The 21,999-nt window shown below is 44.6% G+C and overlaps 1 protein-coding gene and 1 long non-coding RNA gene across 4 annotated transcripts in view; one reads left to right on the forward strand and one right to left on the reverse strand.

The window, feature by feature from the left end:
• Positions 1-4,134, reverse strand: part of LOC146042865 (uncharacterized) — a 106,745-nt gene extending 102,611 nt beyond the window's left edge. Inside the window, exon 1 of the long non-coding RNA XR_014464042.1 lies at positions 3,860-4,134. This is a non-coding gene — a long non-coding RNA (uncharacterized LOC146042865). The remainder of the gene's footprint in view (positions 1-3,859) is intronic.
• SCN4B (sodium voltage-gated channel beta subunit 4) overlaps positions 4,043-21,999 on the forward strand; it is a 52,655-nt gene continuing 34,698 nt past the window's right edge. The window contains exons 1-2 of one of the 3 annotated variants that reach the window (XM_083163130.1): positions 4,043-4,185; positions 4,845-4,995. In XM_083163130.1, the coding sequence (XP_083019256.1) occupies positions 4,905-4,995 (91 nt within the window). In that variant the 5' untranslated portion in view covers positions 4,043-4,185; positions 4,845-4,904. Of the gene's footprint in view, positions 4,186-4,552; positions 4,771-4,844; positions 4,996-21,999 lie in introns of those variants that run through there. The other 2 variants (XM_083163131.1, XM_083163129.1) reach the window with 2 other exon arrangements.

The following is a 21,999-nucleotide window of genomic DNA, read 5'->3' on the forward strand; positions in this document are numbered from 1 at the left end:
GGACAAAACAATGTGCACTGCAGGTGGGGCAGATGTAACATGTGCAGAGAGAGTTAGATTTGGGTGGTGTGTTTACTTCAAAGTGAGATCTATATTGCAGTGTAAAAATAAAGCAGCCAGTATTTACCCTGCACAGAAACAAAATACCTCACCCAAATCTAATTCTCTCTGCACATGTTACATCAGCCCCACCTGCAGTGCATATGGGTTTTGTCCATTAGAGAGTGATTGTTCCTTTCCGAGTGAATCAGAATAACCCCCTTTATCTGACAACCTAAAATACAACGTGAGATAGGTCGCAGTTGGGGCATTTATAATGGATCCCATAATGCTGGGCGGGATCTTCCCGACTAGGATCGCATTGCAATATGTGATCCTATCGGCGGCATATACGGATCTGCAGATGCACGGACAGGGGATCTGAAAGAAGCCCGTCCTTACGATATTCTTTGCCGGGGGTGTGTGTGTCTGTGTGTCTGCACATACACGGTCAGCTAGACAGCGCTGCACATAGGCAACTTCCGGGAAGGGTTCTCTTCGCACTCTGGATATTGGTAGATTGGGCAGTATTGCATCCCCCATAGAAACCTGTGGGAGATGTGGCTGCATGTGGCAATGGAGGGAACTCAGATACCCACAGCAGTTCCTCCTTCATACATACGGGGGGTACTTAATATTTGCGACTACCACACGAAAATGGGTGTTGATATCCATTGTACGTTGGTTGCACCGCCTAACCTCTCAGTAACCCAATGTCCACCAGAATTGATCCGCAGGGGCCAACTGAAGCGCGTGCACAGATGCAGTTTCTGGCTGCAGTAATGGTGCCTCTGAATATCCAATCCTTGTCACCTCTTGCAAATGAACAGTGACTGCGTCCTCACTGTGACGGTCGGAGACAGACAAAGGCTCAGTACAAAAAGAATTGATCAACTCTGCTGAGATCACCTTTGTGTTCACATGGGTGTCAGGCCCTTAGGGTGAAAGTTACTTAAAGTTCTAAAAATGAAAAGAAGTGTTGTTGCCCATAGCAACCAACCATATTCTGTCTATTATTTCATCAAAATCTGATTGGTTTATGTAAGCACCACTTTTCATTTTTAGAACATTAAGTTAATTTACCTCTAGCTATCATTTCATAGATAGAGTATGTTTGGTTGCTATGGGCAACCCCAAACTTTACACTTTTAGAAGTTTTAGGAAATGAACCCTTTTCTTGTTTTGCTATTATTTGTATGTGGGTGCTAAGAAATAACAACAGGTAACAAAGTTAAATAACAGTGGCCCAATAGAGATCCCAAATAAACCAGACTTTGATATACTGTATGTAGCTTAATTGGTGTCAATAATAAATACCTAGTGTAATTAGATTCTCCAGAATTATCCATTGTAAAACTTGTTTTAAAATTGCTATAATCTTTTATATTTGACAAATAATACAATATATTTGACTTGACCTACAAACATGCCCTTCATATAAATACTCCTTAATCAGCATTATTCTTGTGCGAATCTTTCCCAATTTATGTTACGTGTAGTAATATGACAATATACTTATTGTTGTATTTTTCACGTTGACACAATTTGCAGAACATTGTGCAGCTGTCACAGTCCTAGAAAGATGCATGTTATATAAGTCTGTATTTTACATTGCGTCATTAGATACAGCAATGTACTAAAAACAGACTTTATTGGATGGATTCTAGGTATTACCAGGTGAATGTTGATCCTAATGAACTGCTTGCACGTTGGCTATTAAATGTTAAGTACAGGATACTTGCCTATATAATATGGGGTGCACCATATGCTGTGCATTCATGCATATATTGGCTAATATTCCAAAGTATCCTGATCACATTTCCTGACACAAAAGAATCATCCTGTAAACAATGTTACTTGGTTTTATGAGACAATTATATTTTTATGTCTGAGAACATGCATTTACCGTCAAGACTTTTACTGTGTTTTATTAACAGCAGTTGATTTTGGGTCCATAATTAATCCACCTAACCCTAATCTTATGGCCCCCATACATCAGCAATTATGCCCCTTTCAGACCGCACTTTTTAAGTTATTTTGCCGTTTTTTTACCGTTTTAAAACGGTAATTTGTGCAGTCTGAAAGGTGCAGAGTGAATTTACCGGTTCTATTGAACTGGTATTTCTAAACGGTAATAAAGAAGGGTCCTGCCCATTTCATACCCACTTTTTTTTCATCCACTGTTTTCTATGGGTTAAAATGGGTTCAGTGTTGTGAAGGAACAAAATCTGCATTGAAATAGCATTTATGGACAAAAACTGCACTGAAAAACCGTTTAAAGACATGTAGGGGGAAATTTACTAAAGGAAATTTGTAAAAAATAGGTGTATTTGTATCCAGAAATACACTTATTTTTGACATTTACTATCCCGAAAATACGGAAATTCGTATTCATATTGATAGCACATCAATATGACTACAAATCGCCGTATTTTTGGGATAGTAAATGTCAAAAATAAGTGTATTTCTGGATACAAATACACCTATTTTTTTACAAATTTCCTTTAGTTAATTTCCCCGTAGTGTGAAAGGGGTTTTAGCTGGCAGACTTGTTTTTAGAAACGATTTGAAATACCTGGTCAAAGCCAGTTTTGCGGTCTGAAAGCCGCATTAGTAGCCGCAATGTCCCATTCCCTCGATGGCTGGGAAGAGGTATCAGAAATACTAAACTTGGTCAAAAATCACAATTTCCCAATCAGGAAATTTGGTCAGGATTGGGGAATTGGACATTTTTAACGTGTTTAATTTCCCAGATTTCCCGACAGATCAACAATTAGCTCTGGCTGTCAATCCACAGTGATGGAGGGTCGTGGAATTGTGGCTGCTGATGTACTGTATGGGGCCATTACTGCTTGCTCTCAATGCATTTGAAAATGTAGAAGTTTGATACAATGAACATGAAGTTGACGTTGTCTTCATGGGGGGGGGGGAATAAGGCCTAATTTATTCAATGCTGTTGGCGCACATACACGTGTGTTTAGCAGAATTAAAAGTGTGGTTTAGCCTAGGGCAACCTTTATTCAGGCCCTGGCTGTTAACATTTGTAATGCTGACACCAGATGTTGACAGTTATATTAACATGGTTAAAATGTCATCATCTGGCATGTCCACTTCTGGAAAATGCTGACATCGCTATTATAAAATAAAACATTTGCAAACCCCCTTCAAGGGGGTTAGGATTAGGCATTTTACATTAATAACAAATTGGCGACACTGTAACCATGTCAACATTTTATCAAAGTTGACATGTCTGTTGACATTATAACCAAGTTGACATTCTCATGTTAATATAATAGTTACATGGTCACTCAACAAAATTTACCAAACCCCACAGCACAAACTCATTAGCTGTATCCCATCAGTAGGTCTAGAGAGCCACAATTAGCAAGAAACCCATTAACCTGCTGTGTGCTGAGATCAGCAGATACATATATGATATAGATACATACAGATATGTATACAATTAGTATAATGTCTAGAGGGAAGGGTACAGTAAATGGGACTGACAGAACGCAGCCAGTGCACTTTATTCAGTCCTGATACAGTCATTAATGGAGAAAACTTAAACAGCCTTTGGCAGTAATGGGTGTAAGTGATGTCACACAATGAAAGGATGAAAAATAACGTATATGATGTATGATAATATAACTTCATGAGGGACACTCAAAGTGCAGAGTTGACCTAACTCATACTGTAGGCAAACATACAAAATTAATTAAATAATAATAATATTAATAAAATAAGCTGAAAGTGTCAGATCTGGAATAGATTACACCTGGACATTAGTGATGTATAATACAGTATATTAGTTAGTACTTACCCAGTGGTCACTACTGTGCATGGCCAATACTCCAGACGGACTGTGCCCTTATCATACTTCTATCTCCCTGTTACCAGTTACTCTGTAGCATTGCCATCCTGCCTGGCACAGAGTGCTCCTGTCCCCCAGTGTCACTGTCACCACCACTACTACTGTACTTGCTGTCTCACTTCTTCCCAAATCCAGGACTCCTGTGCAGCCTGCCCTACGCCTCCTTCCTCCTGTCCCATGTCCCAGCAGCCCCCTCCCCTATATGTGACTGCACCCTCACTGTGCTGTAGCCTGAGTCTGCACATCACTGATGAGACTGCCAAGCCTAGTATACAGTAAGTTAGCACGTTGCACTAGCTGATGCTATGGGTGTATATATGTATACAGTATATAGATATATGTCAGTGATGAGCTGTCATTGCAGTGGGTGGGTATTATTTCACACGCACACACAGGTATATATTTATACTTAGGATATAGCAGATGATAAGGGGAGAAGAAGCAATCTAGCATCAGCTGTGGCAGAATAAGGAGTGGAGGCATTGGCTCAGGGATGGATGACAGCGGGTATACTTCATGCAATGGGCGCTGTGTGTGTGGGCATACTTCATGCAATGGGCGCAGTGCACCGTGCATGTGTGCCGGCTGCAACCAGCCCACTGCGCTGTAGAGTGGTGCAGAGTACCAGGCTCCGTACAGAGGAGACGCTGCAGACAGGGGGACAGGGGCCGGGCTTGTGTCTGCCTCCTCCCCCATTAAAACTGCAGAGAGGACGGGAGAAGTGAGTGAGCAGCAGTGGAGAGTAACCTGCACATGGGAAGCTGCCCAGGGACAGGGAGATAGAGGGCACAGGGTGGCACAGGCACAGAGGAGATTCCCCCGAGCCAGGCAGGTAAGGAGACACTGTGCCCCCCGGGTAGGTAGGTATCAGGGTCACACTGTGAGTGGGAGGGGTAGACAAGATACAGGGTGACCCGTCTGTCTCCTTCCCCAGGATCATCACGGCACTCTCCGGGCGTCTAGTTACTCAATTTCCCTCCTTCCCTGATAGAAAATGCCCGTGGGACCCCCGTGGGATCGGGAGCTACCCCCCCATGAGCCTGGGCCGCTGGGGCATCGCCAGGCATGGCTCATCCTGACCCTGGGTAAGTGACAATATTGCATTGTAGAAGAGGTTACCCTACTGTGTGCCTGCCCTCCCTGGCATCATCTGCCCAGCTCATACAGTGGCATGGCAAAGTTGCTTCATACAGGGAACTGGTAGCTCAGTACAGCACTGGGTATGTGTATATAGATAAGGGGCTGCCAGGGTATATACTGGGGGCTGTCATACAGTAGCATGGCAGAGTTACTTCATACAGGGAACTGGCACAGCTCAGTACAGCACTGGGTATGTGTATATAGATACGGGGCTGCAAGGGTATATACTGGGGGCTGTCATACAGTAGCATGGCAGAGTTACTTCATACAGGGAACTGGTAGCTCAGTACAGCACTGGGTATGTGTATAGATAAGGGGCTGCCAGGGTATATACTGGGAGCTGTCATACAGTAGCATGGCAGAGTTAGTTCATGCAGGGAACTGGTAGCTCAGTACAGCACTGGGTATGTGTATATAAATAAGGGGCTGCCAGGGTATATACTGGGGGCTGTCATACAGTAGCATGGCAGAGTTACTTCATGCAGGGAACTGGCAGCTCAGTACAGCACTGGGCATGTGTATATAGATAAGGGGCTGCCAGGGTATATACTGGGGGCTGTCATACAGGGGCATGGCAGAGTTACTTCATACAGGGAACTGGTAGCTCAGTACAGCACTGGGTATATGTGTATATAGATAAGGGGCTGCCAGGGTATATACTGGGGGCTGTCATACAGTGGCATGGCAGAGTTACTTCATACAGGGAACTGGTAGCTCAGTACAGCACTGGGTATATGTGTATATAGATACGGGGCTGCCAGGGTATATACTGGGGGCTGTCATACAGTGGCATGGCAGAGTTACTTCATACAGGGAACTGGTAGCTCAGTACAGCACTGGGCATGTGTATATAGATACGGGGCTGCCAGGATATATACTGGGGGCTGTCATACAGTAGCATGGCAGAGTTACTTCATACAGGGAACTGGCACAGCTCAGTACAGCACTGGGTATGTGTATATAGATAAGGGGCTGCCAGGGTATATACTGGGGGCTGTCATACAGTAGCATGGCAGAGTTACTTCATGCAGGGAACTGGCACAGCTCAGTACAGCACTGGGTATGTGTGTATAGATAAGGGGCTGCCAGGGTACATACTGGGAGCTGTCATACAGTAGCATGGCAGAGTTACTTCATACGGAGAAACTGGTAGCTCAGTACAGCACTGGGCATGTGTATATAGATAAGGGGCTGCCAGGGTATACTGGGGGCTGTCATACAGTAGCATGGCACAGTTACTTCATGCAGTGAACTGGCACAGCTCAGTACAGCACTGGGCATGTGTATAAATGAGGGGCTGTCAGGTTATAATGGGGGCTGTCATACAGTAGCATGGCAGCGTAGGGAACTGGCAGCTCAGTACAGCACTGGGCATATGTGCGAGTGGGGGCTGCCAGGGTGTGCTGCTGGGGGGCTGTCTTCAACACTTATCTCTGAATCCAGATGTCTGTCTAAATGTAAACAAATATGTCAATAACTAAACCCACACACACACACACACACACAAACACACACACCACATTCATTGAATACAGTTTTTGTAAATCAAAATTTAGGCAAATGTGACAATAGTATTCCTCACACACACATACACTCGCCACACCACACAATTTTTGAAAATCTGTGTTTGTATATAGTAGGCACACCATGATACATACACTCGCACACCAAAGCACATAGATACACACATACACAGACCATAGCACATACAGTAGATACACAACATCATATAAACATACACAGATCATAGCACATGGATACATACCATCATACATGCATACACATTTACACATACCATAGCGCATAGATACACACCATCATAAATACACACACACACACACACACACACACACAATGGTACACATACTGTATACACACACATCATGGCACATAGATACACCCTCATACCCTCATACACACACACGCACAATACCACATAGATACATACCATCACACACACACACACACACACACACACACACACTATAGCACATAGATACCCACAATCATACACTCATGCACACACAAAACCTAGCACATACAGTAGATACACACCATCATATGCACATACACAGACCATAGCACATAGATATATACATACCATCACACACACACACACACACACACACCATAGCGCATTGATACACACCATCACACACACACACACACACACACACACACACACACCATAACGCATTGATACACACCATCATACATAAATACATACATATACACACACGCACAATGATACACATACACACATCATGGCACATAGATACACCATCGTACCCTCACACACACAGACACCATACCACTTAGATACACACCATAACACACACACACACACCATAGAGCATTGATACACACCATCGTGTGTGTGTGTGTATATGTAAATACATACACACACACACACACACGGGCACAATGATACACACACATCATGGCACATAGATACACCATCATAACCTCAAACACGCACACACACACACAATGACACACACACATCATACATAGACACACACACCATGGCACAAAGATACAGCATCATACCCTCATAGAGACATACACACACATACATACACACCATACCACATAGATATACACACACAAGGACACACACAATGCTAGGCAGTTGCTGCAGTAGGACTGCAGGGATAAGAGGTGTGGTGCACGATTTGGAATGTGTGGAGATGATTTAGATCTGACATTGTTGCCCACACAGCGCAATTCTGTAGAAATCTGGGATGTTATAGGACAAGACACATTGCCAGCTGAACATATAATTTATGTCCCCTGTCAGTGACTCAGCACTAAGCCCCTGAATCTGCAGGCTGACTAAGCAACAGGCAACCTCTAGCACTTGTCATAGGGGTGCGCTACCTGTCTCAGCAGCCCACAGGCTCTACAGCAGTGATTTTCAACCTTTTTACCTTGCGGCACACTAAATAAGATTTAAAAATTGCCAAGGCACACCATGAGATCCCCACATGGCAAAACACATTGGCCCCCACAGGAAAAAAACAAACCTATTGCCCCCATATAAAAAACAATCACACTGGTCCCCACAGGTAACACAAATAAAATACATTGGCTCTTTAAATGAAAAGAAGAGACTAGTAAATAACAATTGAACGGTGGTGGCTGTAAACTAGTTTGGGCATCTCTAGATCTGGGGGCACACTTGAGAACAGCTCAAGGCACACTAGTGTGCCACGGCACAGTCGTTGAAAAACACTGCTCTACAGCTTCTCATTTACATATTGGGGATTCCTTATAGGGATACAGGTCACACTCAGATTGCATATTATTGGGGAAGCACATGCAATATTCTGCTGACAGGTGCTCTATAATCCTCACAGACGTCATCACCGGCACGTCATTATATCTGTACTATATACTGTCGTCCAAAAGTTGTACTTTGTGCCATCACCAATAAAAATGATTTATTGGCACCTGCCTTATAATTTCCATATTATTCCTTTACCCATAATCTCCATAGTGCTCTCATATGATCATTTTTGCTTTATGGCTTTAGGCTGCTGCAAAATATGGCTCCTGTCCTATCACGTTGATCTAATATTATTTAGATTTCCTGGTGGCTTTTATTTAAAATTGGATTCGAAAATCCGGCAACCGTTCTGATTGGAATTACAGCTTTGTCTGCTATGAATGAATACATTGAGGGGGAAATTCTCTGAAGCAGAAATGCGGTAAAACCCCGTTATTGGGGTATTTTACTGCATTTCTGTATGCTCCAATGGCCCTCCGCAGTGGCAGCAAAAGCTGGCGATTCCATGTTGAAGCCTATGGGCTTTTACTGCAGCACTACTGTGAGGGATCCGTCACAGATGCCTCCCAGCATGCCCCCCGCCGCCCCCGTCACTCAGATGGATTGCCGGGTCTCTGCTCATCACGGGGCGATAGCGACACCTGGGGCCGTGCATTGATATTGCTATGACCCTTACACACGGAGCGATATAGGGCATTTTCTAGCGATCTAGTCAAATTAAGTCAGAATGTCCTGAAATCGCCCCGTGTGTAGGGATCATTAGTTATGTTCACTGGATTTGACCTTCAGCATAATTTATGTGTCTCTAGGCTTCTTCAAATGTTGTACTCTGTGGATAACAAAGGGCAGACAGCTGCTTTCAGTGCTTGCACATGACTTGCATTATGGGGGTGATTCAGTTTGGTTTGCAAATTCAAACTCCTATAATAGACAAAACCATGTGCACTGCAGGTGATGCAGATTTAAAATGTTCAGAGAGAGTTAGGGAGGGAGTTATTTTGTTTCTGTGCAGAGTAAATGCTGGCTGCTTTATTTTTACACTGCAATTTAGATTTCACCCACTAGATTTCAACTCTCTCTGCACATGTTACATCTGCCCGCCTGCAGTGCAGCATGGTTTTGGCCATTAGAGAGATTTTGCTTTTGAGAACCAACCTGAATTAGGCCCTATATGCCCTGTCCCAAAATGTGGTGCAAACACTCCCACGTGTACATTAAACAATATATAGAAAACCTATATTGGTGGACCTGTGAATCCTTGGCATGGCTTGCTAGTTATGCATACAAATCAGAGAAGGGGTTCAGTTTGATTTGTGAATAATAAAATAATTAAAAAGAAATGTTAACAATATAAAAAACAAAATGTGTCTAGGACATTCAAATAGAGGGGTAAATGTAGATGGATGGATGTAGAGTTCTGTTGGAGATGGGATGTAGCCGATTCTGGGCCAGATGCACTAAGGGCCTTATTCTGGTTCACTCTTTCTGACAAAATCCTTCTTAGATGGACAAAACCATGTGCACTGCAGGGGGGCAGATGTAACATGTGCAAAGAGAATTAGATTTGGGTGAGTTATTTTGTTTCTGTGCAGGGAACATACTGACTGCTTTATTTTTACACTGCAATATAGATCTCACTTTAAAGTAAAACCCCACCCAAATCTAATTCTCTCTGCACAAGGTTTTGTCCATCTGCCAAGCAGAGAAGTGAGTGCTTTTATCTTTGTTTGTATTGTGCTTATTGGACTATCTGTTTGTGGCTATTGGCCAATTGGCCACATTTCAGTTGTACCAGTAATAAATTATTTTATTGAGACCGGTCCTCCTCCTCTCTTTGTATATACTGTACACCCCTGGGATGGGGCTGATGAGAATCTGAGAGACCAGGCCACATTTAAAGAAACCGTTATATGGTTATTCTACCTACATGCACAGTGAGTATGGTAGGCACCTATTTTGATATCTGGATATTTCGCATTTTGTGTCAGCAAAAGAAACCTTTATAGGCGTCAAGCTCCTGTACATACAGTGAGTACGGTACGCCATTTAGGACACTGTTCAACTACCTTGGTATTCAATCCATTTCTATCTACACGGGTGGACCCTCTAAAAATATACCTTTACACACTTGCATCACACCCTTAACCAGTGAGTTTGGGTACGAATCCCCCCAAAAAGTGTTTTTTCTGCAAACACCTTCATTTATTCCTTCGAAAATTCTTATACGTTTTTTTCATATACTTATTTGCCCTACATCACGAGCAACACATATTTCGAGGGATATGCAAGTTCAGCACCATCGAGACCTTCTTACGTTCCAAAGTACCTGCCAGTGAGGAGTTCCTAGTGTTCCTCCATTTGGGTCGGTGGCTGCAAGGACGGATAGCGCCTTGGGACTTTTCTACACTTTTTGTTTAATGTGATATTTATTCTGGCAGGGTCTGGCTGTCACTTATATGAGTTTGATATGATTGCCGTGTTATGCAAGTCCCGATCTGCACTACATAGTCTTGGCTGCCCTCTCTATCTGGATTTGATTTGCATGCAATATGGCTTCCGATGTTGACTATATCATCAACATCAGAAGCCATATCGGCCTGTGTGTACACACCATTAGACTAATGTCCAGCTTTGCTTAATCTCTAGTACTGTGCTATGAACCTTCTTCTAGTTGGTTTCCTATTTGGATTTGAGTTTGTTAGATAACAATAAACCAGCTGGTTCAGCCATGTCTGTAATATGTCCATTGTCACTCATTGTAGGATAAATTAGACGTGAACACCAAATAAAGTGATGGTTTACAGTCATTGCATTAGAATATGTTCAGCCTTGGGGCACGCGGAATGGGATATTTTTTCAAAACAAGGCCAGATACACTAAAGGCCCCCATACACTATACGATTTTGGGCCGATAACCGGATGAAATCGCCCCAAAATCGCAGGTGTGTGCTGTATGATCCAATCCGATGCGCGGTCCCGTGCGCATCGGACCGGATCAGGGAGGTCGGACGGTCAGCACATAAGATCATCCGACCTCCCTGTATGCTATGCATATGCATGCCCACCTGTCAGGCATATGCATGCAGACACCGGGGGGCGGGGGAGCACGGCGGGCAGACACACTGACACACTGACCTGGCTGGGCAGCTGTGATCACAAATAGCAGCGCTGCCGCTGCGGGACGGGACGGGACGCACAGTAGCGGCTATTAGATTTTTAAAATCCCTGTCAAATGACCGGCCGTTCTGTGATTGGCTGAGAGCTCTCTCAGCCAATCACAGAACGGCCGGTCATTTGACAGGTATTTTGAAAATCTAATAGCCGCCACTGTGCGTCCCGTCCCATCCCGCAGCGGCAGCGCTGCTATTTGTGATCACAGCTGCCCGGCCAGGTCAGCATCACTCGCCGCCGCCCGCCCCCACTACTGCCGCCGCCCGCCCCCACTACTGCCGCCGCCCGCCCCCACTACTGCCGCCGCCCGCCCCCACTGCTCCTCACCGCCCTGCAGCTCCCCATTTGTTTTACATGTGATAAATCGCAAGCGATTTATCACATGTAAAAACTGGCTCATCAAGTGCCAAATTGTATGTGAGCCTCCCGGGGAGCTGTCGGGCGGCTCACAGGAGAATTGGGTCCGACTTGTCCTAAGGACAAGTCGGCCTAATGTATGGGGGCCTTAAGCTTCAAAAGTGATAAAATGGAGAGTGATAAGCAACCAACCAATCAGCTCCTGCCTGACATTTTTTCAAACACAATCTGGGCATACACAAGGACAATGTCTCTCCCTCAGTGAAGTCACCCCCACTTCCTTCCTTGAGCCGCCAGGGAACTTTGAACCCAGCAATACGATCCCATCCAAGCCTGCACAGCTCGGAGCAATACAACAGATTGCTTTTGCAGTCGGTGTGACTCGCAGGCTCCGGTGCGATACGCCCGGTATCAGGCATCGCATCAGACCAGCTGTCAATTCCATGCAATTTGGATGCTTTTCATGTGATTGATCCCCATCCCGCCCAGTATCTAACCCAACTCAGCCACATCCATTCATGTCTCACATCACTTTTCCCCCACATGCAGAATTTGCTAGGGATGGCCATCATTTACATTGCCATCGATGGCAATTCTGCAACTGGCCAATCAAAACACAGGGGCGGGACTTCATGGGTGTTGGGGGCGGAGCTATGCTCCGTGTCCCAGCACTTTGAGAAAAAAAAAAGCAAAACATCTTTTTGCTGTTCTATCGATGGAGGGAAACCATCTGGTTCTCCGCCATCGATGGCAAAAGTATTGATTTTGAATCATCGATGGTCGATGGCCATCCCTAGAATGTACCTTCTGTATCTCTCCCTCTCCCATTATCGGTTTCCCCTCCTTGCTTGTCTACACCCCTGAATCTTCCCTCTCCCACCTCACTTACAAAGCATCCTCTCGTGTCCTCTTTCTTATCCAGCTCCTTCCCATGGATGCTGGTGACATCTCACTACACCCTGCGCTATACACAGTCCCCGCTGTCTGCACCACCTGATCATGTCCCATCCACCTTGAGCCTCCAGTCCTCCATTATGCTTTGCCCACTTTTCTTGGGCACTTTAGAATGTAAGCGCCGTCTATAACACTATAGCATACAGTACATCCATGATACTCGCCTACCGTCCCGGAATGTGCGGGAGAATCCTGGATATTGGGGAAAAGCCATCTAGATCTTGCCAATTTCAAAATAAGTGGGTAGTGCTGAGGCATGAGGCACGGAACTGGTGAGGCCACAATGACACATTTCATGGCACCATGCTCCCCACACCTCTCATCCCACCCGGAATTTTGGCAATGATGTATTAATTTCAATATCCCTAAAAATTTTTTCCAAAACATAAACCTGACTATTGACACTGTGGTATCCGGATGGCTGACAGACAATGGGGTACTGTATATTCAATGCAGCTGGCGAAGGGGTTTGTATGGCGAGGACGGCTTGTTTTCCTCGCCGGCCGGGTTTTCCTTAATGCACCTTTTAAGTTGCACCCTTGGTACCATCCCTCTTCTGTTCTGTTGCAGTCATTTGTCTGTTCCCTTCACTAATCCTGCACATTGCTGTCATTTATGACCCCACCCCCGAGGTCCAGCCTCCCATTCCTTGACATCTTTGCTCCCTGAGCCACATATTTATTCTCCTCACTTATGATTCGATTACACATCCCCATTTACAACCCACTCATTTTGCTTACTGTGGACTCCCACAGTGGAATTCACTGTGATGAACTCTTACTTCAGAGTTTCCTCTGTACTACTCTCTCAGTAGTCTCCAAATTGACCTCCCTGCTTTCTGAGCAGAACCTGCTTTACTGCAGGCTTACATTAGCACATGTCCTTTGTTCTTGTAGCAGCTGGCTGCTTATGTCTACAAATAACTGCACTCTTGCTATAGCTCTAGACAGGTCAGCAGTAGCCACCTCAGACACTTTCAGATGTTCCAGCGTTATCTTACTAAATAGACCCACTGCCTGTGAATTGCTTCCGCTAAGCAGCGCTAAAGGTAATAGTGCTCATCGGCTTACAACTATGCCATCTCACCCACAACTCGTGCCCTCAATCTTTGACCCTCTCAGCTGTATTACTCCCTCTTCAATAACACAAACCCACTATTAACTCATCACTTCAACTTCTTTCTCAAGTGAGACTTCCGGGTCCATCTTGAAACATACAGTATGATGACCTTGCCAGAAGAAGCCATCTCTAAACTCCTCCTGTCTTAAATTCCCCAGGTCCCCCAAAGGCTTAATCTTGTGCTACACTCTGCTGGGCCCCTTCTAGCAGCAGTGGGTGGAGTTGTTTGGGTACTAATATGCAAATACCAGTTTCTACCTTCCCCTGTGAGCTAGCATGAGCCGCCCATTTACTGCCCCCTGTACTCAGTAGTACCGCCAGTGGTTCTAGACCTTCATAATTACCATTGGCCCTTACACCAGCCTATGGCAGGTGCAGTGTCTCCGTCTTGGAATCGGTACATCTGTCAGAATGAACTTAGGTCTACAGTCATTAGGTCGACCCCACTAGGTCGACTGGCAGGAAGGTCGACCTGACTTAAGGTCGACATGGGCCAAGGTCGACATGACTTAAGGTCGGATTTGCATAAAGGTCGACATGAGAAAGGTCGACTGGTCATAAGGTCGACATGGGGTTTTCACTGTTTTTTTTATCCGAATGTCGACACAGTCGACATGGACACAGTTGGCAATGAGAATCGTACCCTCGCATCGCTCGCTTCGCTCGCAATGCATCGGGCACGGTGGCTCGCTTCGCTCGCCACAGCTTTAATAACCTCCTCCACACCCTAGAGGATGGTAGGGCATGAAATACCGCCTGTCGGCACATGTCGGCTCAAAAAACAGTGAAAAACCCCATGTCGACCTTATGACCAGTTGACCTTCCTCATGTCGACCTTTATGCAAATTCAACCTTAAGTCATGTCGACCTTGGCCCATGTCGACCTTAAGTCAGGTCTACCTTCCTTCCAGTCGACCTAGTGGGGTTGACCTAATGACTGTAGCCCTAAGTTCATTCTAATAGATGAACGCTTCCCCTCCATCTGAACATGGGCTCTATGGAAGTGGCTATGCTTCTGATAGCGCACCCCATATGGCTGTGGGACTATGCGCCTGAGAATATAGCCCGCTTTCACCGAACGCTTGACTACTCCACTTTTTATACCAGCAGTCCTGTATAGGACGATGCCAAAAGGTCAATACAACGTGAACACTGGAAAAAGGTTGACACAAGCAAACGGTCAACTCATAAGAGCTTTTCACATTTTTTTGTGTCAATGTAAACACTTGACCACGCTGACCCCTAATTAGGTTACCATATCTCCTCACATGGCTATGGATGAGGTATAAAAAGTAAAAAAAAATAATAATAATCCCAAGAAACTCGTGTTCACTTTTTCTTGTGTTGACCTAGGCATCGAATATCAACCATCCAGATACCCTCAAGTTGGTTGGTTAAATATCAACATACAGTAGAGCATATTTCTATTCTTACCTGACCTAGTACCCTATATAATATAGGTGTATAATGTAATTTCTCTGCTTTCAGATGAGAACATTTTTCTCACCGGAAAGAATCTATAAATATCCCCATTTATGTGTCAGGGGAAATAACCAATTACAAAGCAGCAGAGTATCACCTGACGCCGAGAGTGTATCCCTCGTCTGTATAGCCAGTTGCTATGACCTCTATGTCTCTGTAGAGTTTTCTGTAAGAGATATTATTATTGGAGGCTTTAAGGACTGGAGAAAAATGAGGGCAAACATTGCGGTTCCTCTGATGGCACAGGGGGACCCATCTGATTTGTGTAAGGGTTAACATACGCCTGTGATTAGGGTTTATGGTCATAGTATTTTCTAATTGTTTAAATCACCTGTCCATCTTTTGCCAAACTCAGACCTGCCAATTTAAAAAAAATATTATTACTGGACCCCAGCAACTTACTGCAGAATGGACACCACATTTAATATTTAAGGCTATAGGAGTCTATTTGCAAGACCTTAACACTAGGCACCATCCTACAATTGCTTTATTTGTTTCTGTTATCCCTTTTCTAACAGAGGATTGTGTAGATTGTGTCAGGAAGCCCTTATTCAGTTTATTTAGAATCAGAGGTTCTGTTTATATATCATTAATATGAGGATGGCAGGGAGGCAGCGGGTGACAGGGGGGGGGGGGGCAGAGTATGGCAGGAAGAGGCAGTGGGACGATGGCGGCAGTGAATGACATGGAGAGGCAGTGGGAATGGTTGATGCAGTGGCTGACAGGTGGATATAGACAGTAGCAGGGAGAGGCAGAGGTTGACTGGGGAGAGGCAGTGGGTGACAGGGGCAGGCAGGTGGATGCAGAGTGTAGCAGGTAGAGGCAGAGGTTGACTAAGGAGAAGCAGTGGGTGACAGGGGGAGGCAGTGGCTGGCAGGTGGAGGCAGAGGTTGACTAAAGAGAAGCAGTGGGTGACAGGGGGAGACAGAGGATAGCTGAAAGCCTGCCTGATGGCTCTTAAGATCTCTAAGCCAGTGATTCGAGTCTAAAGTTACAAACAATTCAATTGATTTTTCAGACTCCTTGGATCACTGATGACTGAGAAGTCAACAGCCTCACAGTCAGCAACATGAAGTCGGGACCCCATTCTGAGATGGTCCGGGCCCATTTTAGGGTCAGGATTCACAGGTTTAGAACTGTTGGAATAGGCTAGTAGCAGTTGCCTTTAGCAGCCAATCAGATCAATCTATTACTAAAATGATAGAAGCTGATTTGTTGCTAAGGGCAACTTACCTGCAACTTGAATAGCGAAAAGGTTAGAGAAAATCATACTCACATCAAAAATAACAATGAGTAACATTTACTAACAGCTTGGATAGCCTTTAATTTCTTTTTTCTGAGTACTGACAAACTTGGAGAGGATGAAAGTGTTTTTGTAAACTGCATGTGTGGGCATTGGGTAATACTGTAACAGTTTGTGTCCCCCTGGTGAACGCAGGCTGTGGGGATTACCCGGAGTGTATTTACGATGGCTCAAGTTTCCAGTCTCAAAAACAAGTGCACATGGAGTATAAAATGAAATTAAGTTATTTATTACAGGAAATAACTTCTATTTTAATTGCATACAGATTGTATTTAGAATATCACTGGTTTATTTACACCACTTCCTGGGATGGTACTGAAAGGAATATGAGATTGTTAGTAATACATTTGGGACTTTCAATGATAATAGGACACCGGGAGCTACTGTAACCTTGCTGCGGTCCGATTCTTATGCCCAAGGTGACACGATGGTGTAACGGTAATATCAAAGGGAATTAGGAACTGTAAACACATGCTTGTTAAAGGGGAATTCAAGGGATGTCAAAGCTGGCGGCCAGTCCTTGGAATAACATTGAGAAGAAAGGATTTTCATTGGTGGTCAATGTTTAAGTGGTGTGCCCAAAGAAAGCCGTGATTGATGACTAAGAGTGACTTCGCTGGGGGCTGTAAGACAGGATATTCGCTTTGCAATTTTAGATAACACACAAATGCTCAACACAACAGGAATGCGTACGAAGGGTCAGTGTAAAAATAGAAGAGAGAGAGAGGGGGAGAGATTGCGTAAGAGAGAGGTTGCATTGAATTTTAATTGCTGGAATACCCTGAATTAATTTTATGACAGTGAAAACATTATGGAGAAGGGAAAATGTCCTCAATAATTGTCAATCCTCACAAATAGTTTTGCATTCAATTACTGCAATTTTTTTAAATCCAATTTTGTAAACTCACAATATAATTTTTTTTTAAATTTAAGTGTTGAATTTGTTGTATTTTGCTAGCATGCAGAACAGGGCAGGATTAAGGTTTGTAGGCACCCCGGGGCAACTAAATTGTGGGGCTTCTGCAGTAAAATGACCCCCCCCCCCTCCCCCCACTGAATATGGCCACAGTGCTTCCTCGTGTGTGCCATACAGTGCACCCCCTGGTGGCCCCTCCCCCATGCCCCCAAAGTACTTACTTCACAGCCAGTTTGCAAAGTAGAGGTTCTCTCGAGTCCACCAATCAGTTGCATAGAAGTGATGTGTCACATGATGCGTCACGTTACACTGATGAGGAAGCGGCTGTGCGCTGCACTCAGTCTTGTCTGCAGCAGCCCTCGTCTGGGAACGGCACCTGTTCTTGGTGATTGCAGGGTTAAGATCCCCAAACACTAATACGACTTCTCTGGGGAGAAGTCACATACAATCCCCTTGATCTGGCCGGCAGGATTGCAAACGATATATCGCATGAGAACCCAGCAAGGTCTGACAACTTCTTAGTGCAGGCCTTGCAATCTCCGCCTATGATGCGCGCGGGACCGCGTTTGACATACGATTTCACACTTTTCACCCGATTTCTTGGCCTGACCCATCGAAATTGTGTGAAAAAGCCCCAAATCATAAATTAGACTGACCCAGTATGAAGGCCACTCTGCATGTGGGCGGCTCCATGGCGGCCTCTCTTGACTCCCGCCCTTAATACAGCCCTAAAACTGAATAATAGGGGTTCAGTTTATGGTGAAGAAAGCAAGGACTAATCTTTGGTAGTTCTTATTGCCAGATTATCAGGAAGGGGGCACTAGAACATTATTGGGCCTGTTTCTGAGTTGTGCACCGATATTCATTCAAATTGCAAACCTATTTCAACTGTGCTTAGAAAGTCACACAGTGCATGCACCCCATGGGGTTGTATGGCCAGAGGTGCAGTTACACTCGAGATGCACAGTAGCAGAAACGTATTGGAAGTGTTCTGGTTGTTCCAGGGCCATGACTGGTATATGCTATTCAGAAGCACAGAGATGCACTGTCTTATGAGTTAAGGGAGTGTGGCGGAAGTGTCACTAAACAGGCTGGGGTGCCGGACGGGGTCCTGACAGTCGGGATCCCAACAGGCATTAACCCTACGTCGGGATCTTGACTGTCAAAACACAGACAGACGGGTTCCCTCGTGTCCTTGCACATTCTGAGGCATGGAGTATTTATAATAGTACAATGTGTTCAGTGCCTATATACTTGTGTGTATAACCCCCCCCCCCACCACCACACACACACTCTTGCCTTCTTCACCAGTAAAATCCTGCTTTTGACCATGCAGGCAACAACAGGGTCAACTGTTGCCAGAGCAGAGATGCCAAGAGCATAGTTGCCAGGAGACTCCCTGAAATAGCAGCAATCTCCCTCTCCCTCATTAGTCTAGCAATCTCCCTCATGTCACCTAGCCCACATTACACTGTTACATTTTGGGGGGGAAAAGGAATGAGAGATAGATATATTTACATTGAATCATCAGCACAACACTTTAGCAAGTATAGTATCTCTTACTAACTGCTTTGGGGCTCATCTACATTTGTACATAAGTCATTTTAAAAGATTCCTCTCAGATGTAGGTGCCACGTTCCCAATCTCCATATATGGAACTAGACACGCCCTTTGGGTGGAGCGTGACACGCCCCCTCAACGGGGCGCTGTGCAAAATTCTACCATCTATAATCTCCCTGAATCTAGTTTTCAAAAGTAGGCAAATATGGCCAAGAGGCAGCTCATATGCTGGACTCAGAAAGCATATGTATCAAAGCTTGGAGAGAGAAAAAGTGGAGAGAGATAGCGTGCTAACAATCAGCTCATGTGTTCGAAAAATGTCAGACGGGAGCTGATTGGCTGGTTGTTTATTCACTCTCCATTTTACCACTTTTGAAGCTTAGTGCTTCTGGCCCACAGCTTGTTACATGTCAGTTGGGAGCAGTTTTGGTACATAAGCCCCTTTTGTTTCTTCTTTGAGTCTTCTATTGCTTCAGTTAAAGCTGAATAAAGCAGAGTGGTCACAAAAGCCATCACTGTTATAATTACAGCAGTCCATCTTTTAATTGGTTGCAACAAATGTTCAAACCAGCCAATCAAAGAGATTACCAGTTGTAGTGAAAAATGTCACAACTGAAAGCACCGTTTTACTGAACAAAAACCTTACGTTAGCAGAGACATGTAACATCGCTGCAGGTGTGGTTGCACAGTGGTTAGCATTACCGCCTCACAGCCCAGGGTTAATCCTGCTCGGTGCCTAGCTGTGTGGATTTTGTATGTTTTTGCTTTTTTTTGGTGTGGATTTCCTCCCACACTCCAAAAACATACTGGTTACTTAATTGGCTTCAGATCACATTAACTCTGTGACAGGGACTGATGATGAAGGATTACATGTTGTCTGTAAAGCAGTGTGTCAGCTATATAAATAACTGGCAATAAATCCGTGCAGTCAGAGTGCTGCCCCACATACCGACAAAGATGTACAACATTGGCATAAATGGAGCTTACTGTAATGATGCATATCTACCAACCTTCCCAAATTTAATGGAACTGTCCCATTGAGTTCACCCCATGCCAGCAGGTTGAAAGATATTTCCATTAATACACCTTAGAAGAGGTGTTTCTATATTAACCCTTTGAGTGGCAAGTGAATTTGTCAAAATAGGTGTGAAAATTGCCAAGCCCACATTTGACCTGTAATGTTACCTTATATAGGAAATATTTATTTGAATTTATATAACAAATGTGAACGACGCTGGTATTTTTAGCGGACATTTTTAACACCTCTTGCAGAGCTTTTGGCACTCAAAGGGTTAAAAACAATGGGGCACGCCCCAGTGGCACCCCACATGTGCAATAGTCATGCATCACATCCCGATTTATCATTGGTCAGCATAATAACTTCACAACAGAATTGATTTAGAATGTATTATGTCATACAATATCAATTCTGTAATGCCAACGCATCTATTCCTGGCCACCAGTATTATTACAAACCGCGAACACCCTTTGCGTGAAGGACTTTTATAAAGACTGTCATCACAAGCTGCTGTTTTGTATAAATGTGGTGAGTTTTTCTACCGCTGCAGTTTTTGGAGTAGAATTACTTATGCACCAGCTTTTTGTCAATGCTTCCCTGCTTTCCCCCCCTCCCCAGGGAATAGCAGTCTGGTGCACTGTGTGATGCAGTGTGTTTAATGTAGTGGGCTTTGTGCAGAGGTATGCTGCTTCAGTGCTTACATGGACAGATCAATATTACAGATGGCCTAACAGGAAAACCTCTCTCGTGTCAGATACCCTTATTCCGGGAAAATTCACAGCAGCGACATGATCATAGGGGATACTGAGTGTACAATATATTCAGGAGGCACCACAAAATGGCCCAGTGTACATGAAAGCACTGCTCGCCGCCCCACCAAACGCAACCCCCCCCCCCCCACCCCGGCACACAACCTCTCGCGTGCAGCCGAAGGGGAGAGAAATAATTGTTCTCCCCTTCGATAGTAAAAGTCGGGATGGACATCGCATCTCGATGTTTCACTGCCATGGATTATTTTTTTTTGCGATGGTGGTTCAATGTTTGCCGCCAATGGGGCAGATGTATTAAGCCTTAACGAGATAAATGCAAGGGTGATAAAAAGAGATAAATGTCCAGCCAATCAGCTCCTTACTGACTTTTTTCAAACACAGCCTGTAACATGGCAGTTAGCAGGTGATTGGCTGGACGTTCATCTCTCCTTATCACCCTTGCATTTATCTCTTGTTAAGGCTTAATACATCTGCCCCATTGAATGGTAAACATTCAATATTGTTCCGATGGTCCCGCCCCCCAGCCAGCCACGCTGCAGTGCTTCTGCAGATGCGAGACTGCGCTGAAGATGGTTGCGCATGTTAAAAAAAGAAGGAATTCGATGGCGGAAGCCCAGCCATCATTTGATGGTGAGCTTCTGATGTTCATACCTAGTCTATTTCTGCTGCGGATCGGGGGAATATGGGGAGCAGGGAATGGCCAGCATTTTTATTGGAATGCCCAGTGTTTTACTGGGAATTCCCTTGTCCAAGCCCCCTGACCCCTCTTGAGCGAACGGACGGGCGGCTCCAGAGGGGAATGCTGGGGACTTCTCTAAGAGGAGAAGTCACCCTAATGTATGCCCAGCTTTATTAATCTGTAACGGCTTTACCCACTTATGATTTTGTTTTCAAGGCATGGAAAGGCAAAAGATAATAATAATATTAACACACCATTGTTAATGAACAAAAAAAATATGTTTACTATGCTGCATTACTGTTAACCCTGTGTTATCCTGATACCGGTTTCT

The sequence above is a fragment of the Crinia signifera genome, chromosome 19 (genome assembly GCF_055691185.1).
Source record: "Crinia signifera chromosome 19, ASM5569118v1, whole genome shotgun sequence".
NCBI lineage: Eukaryota > Metazoa > Chordata > Amphibia > Anura > Myobatrachidae > Crinia > Crinia signifera.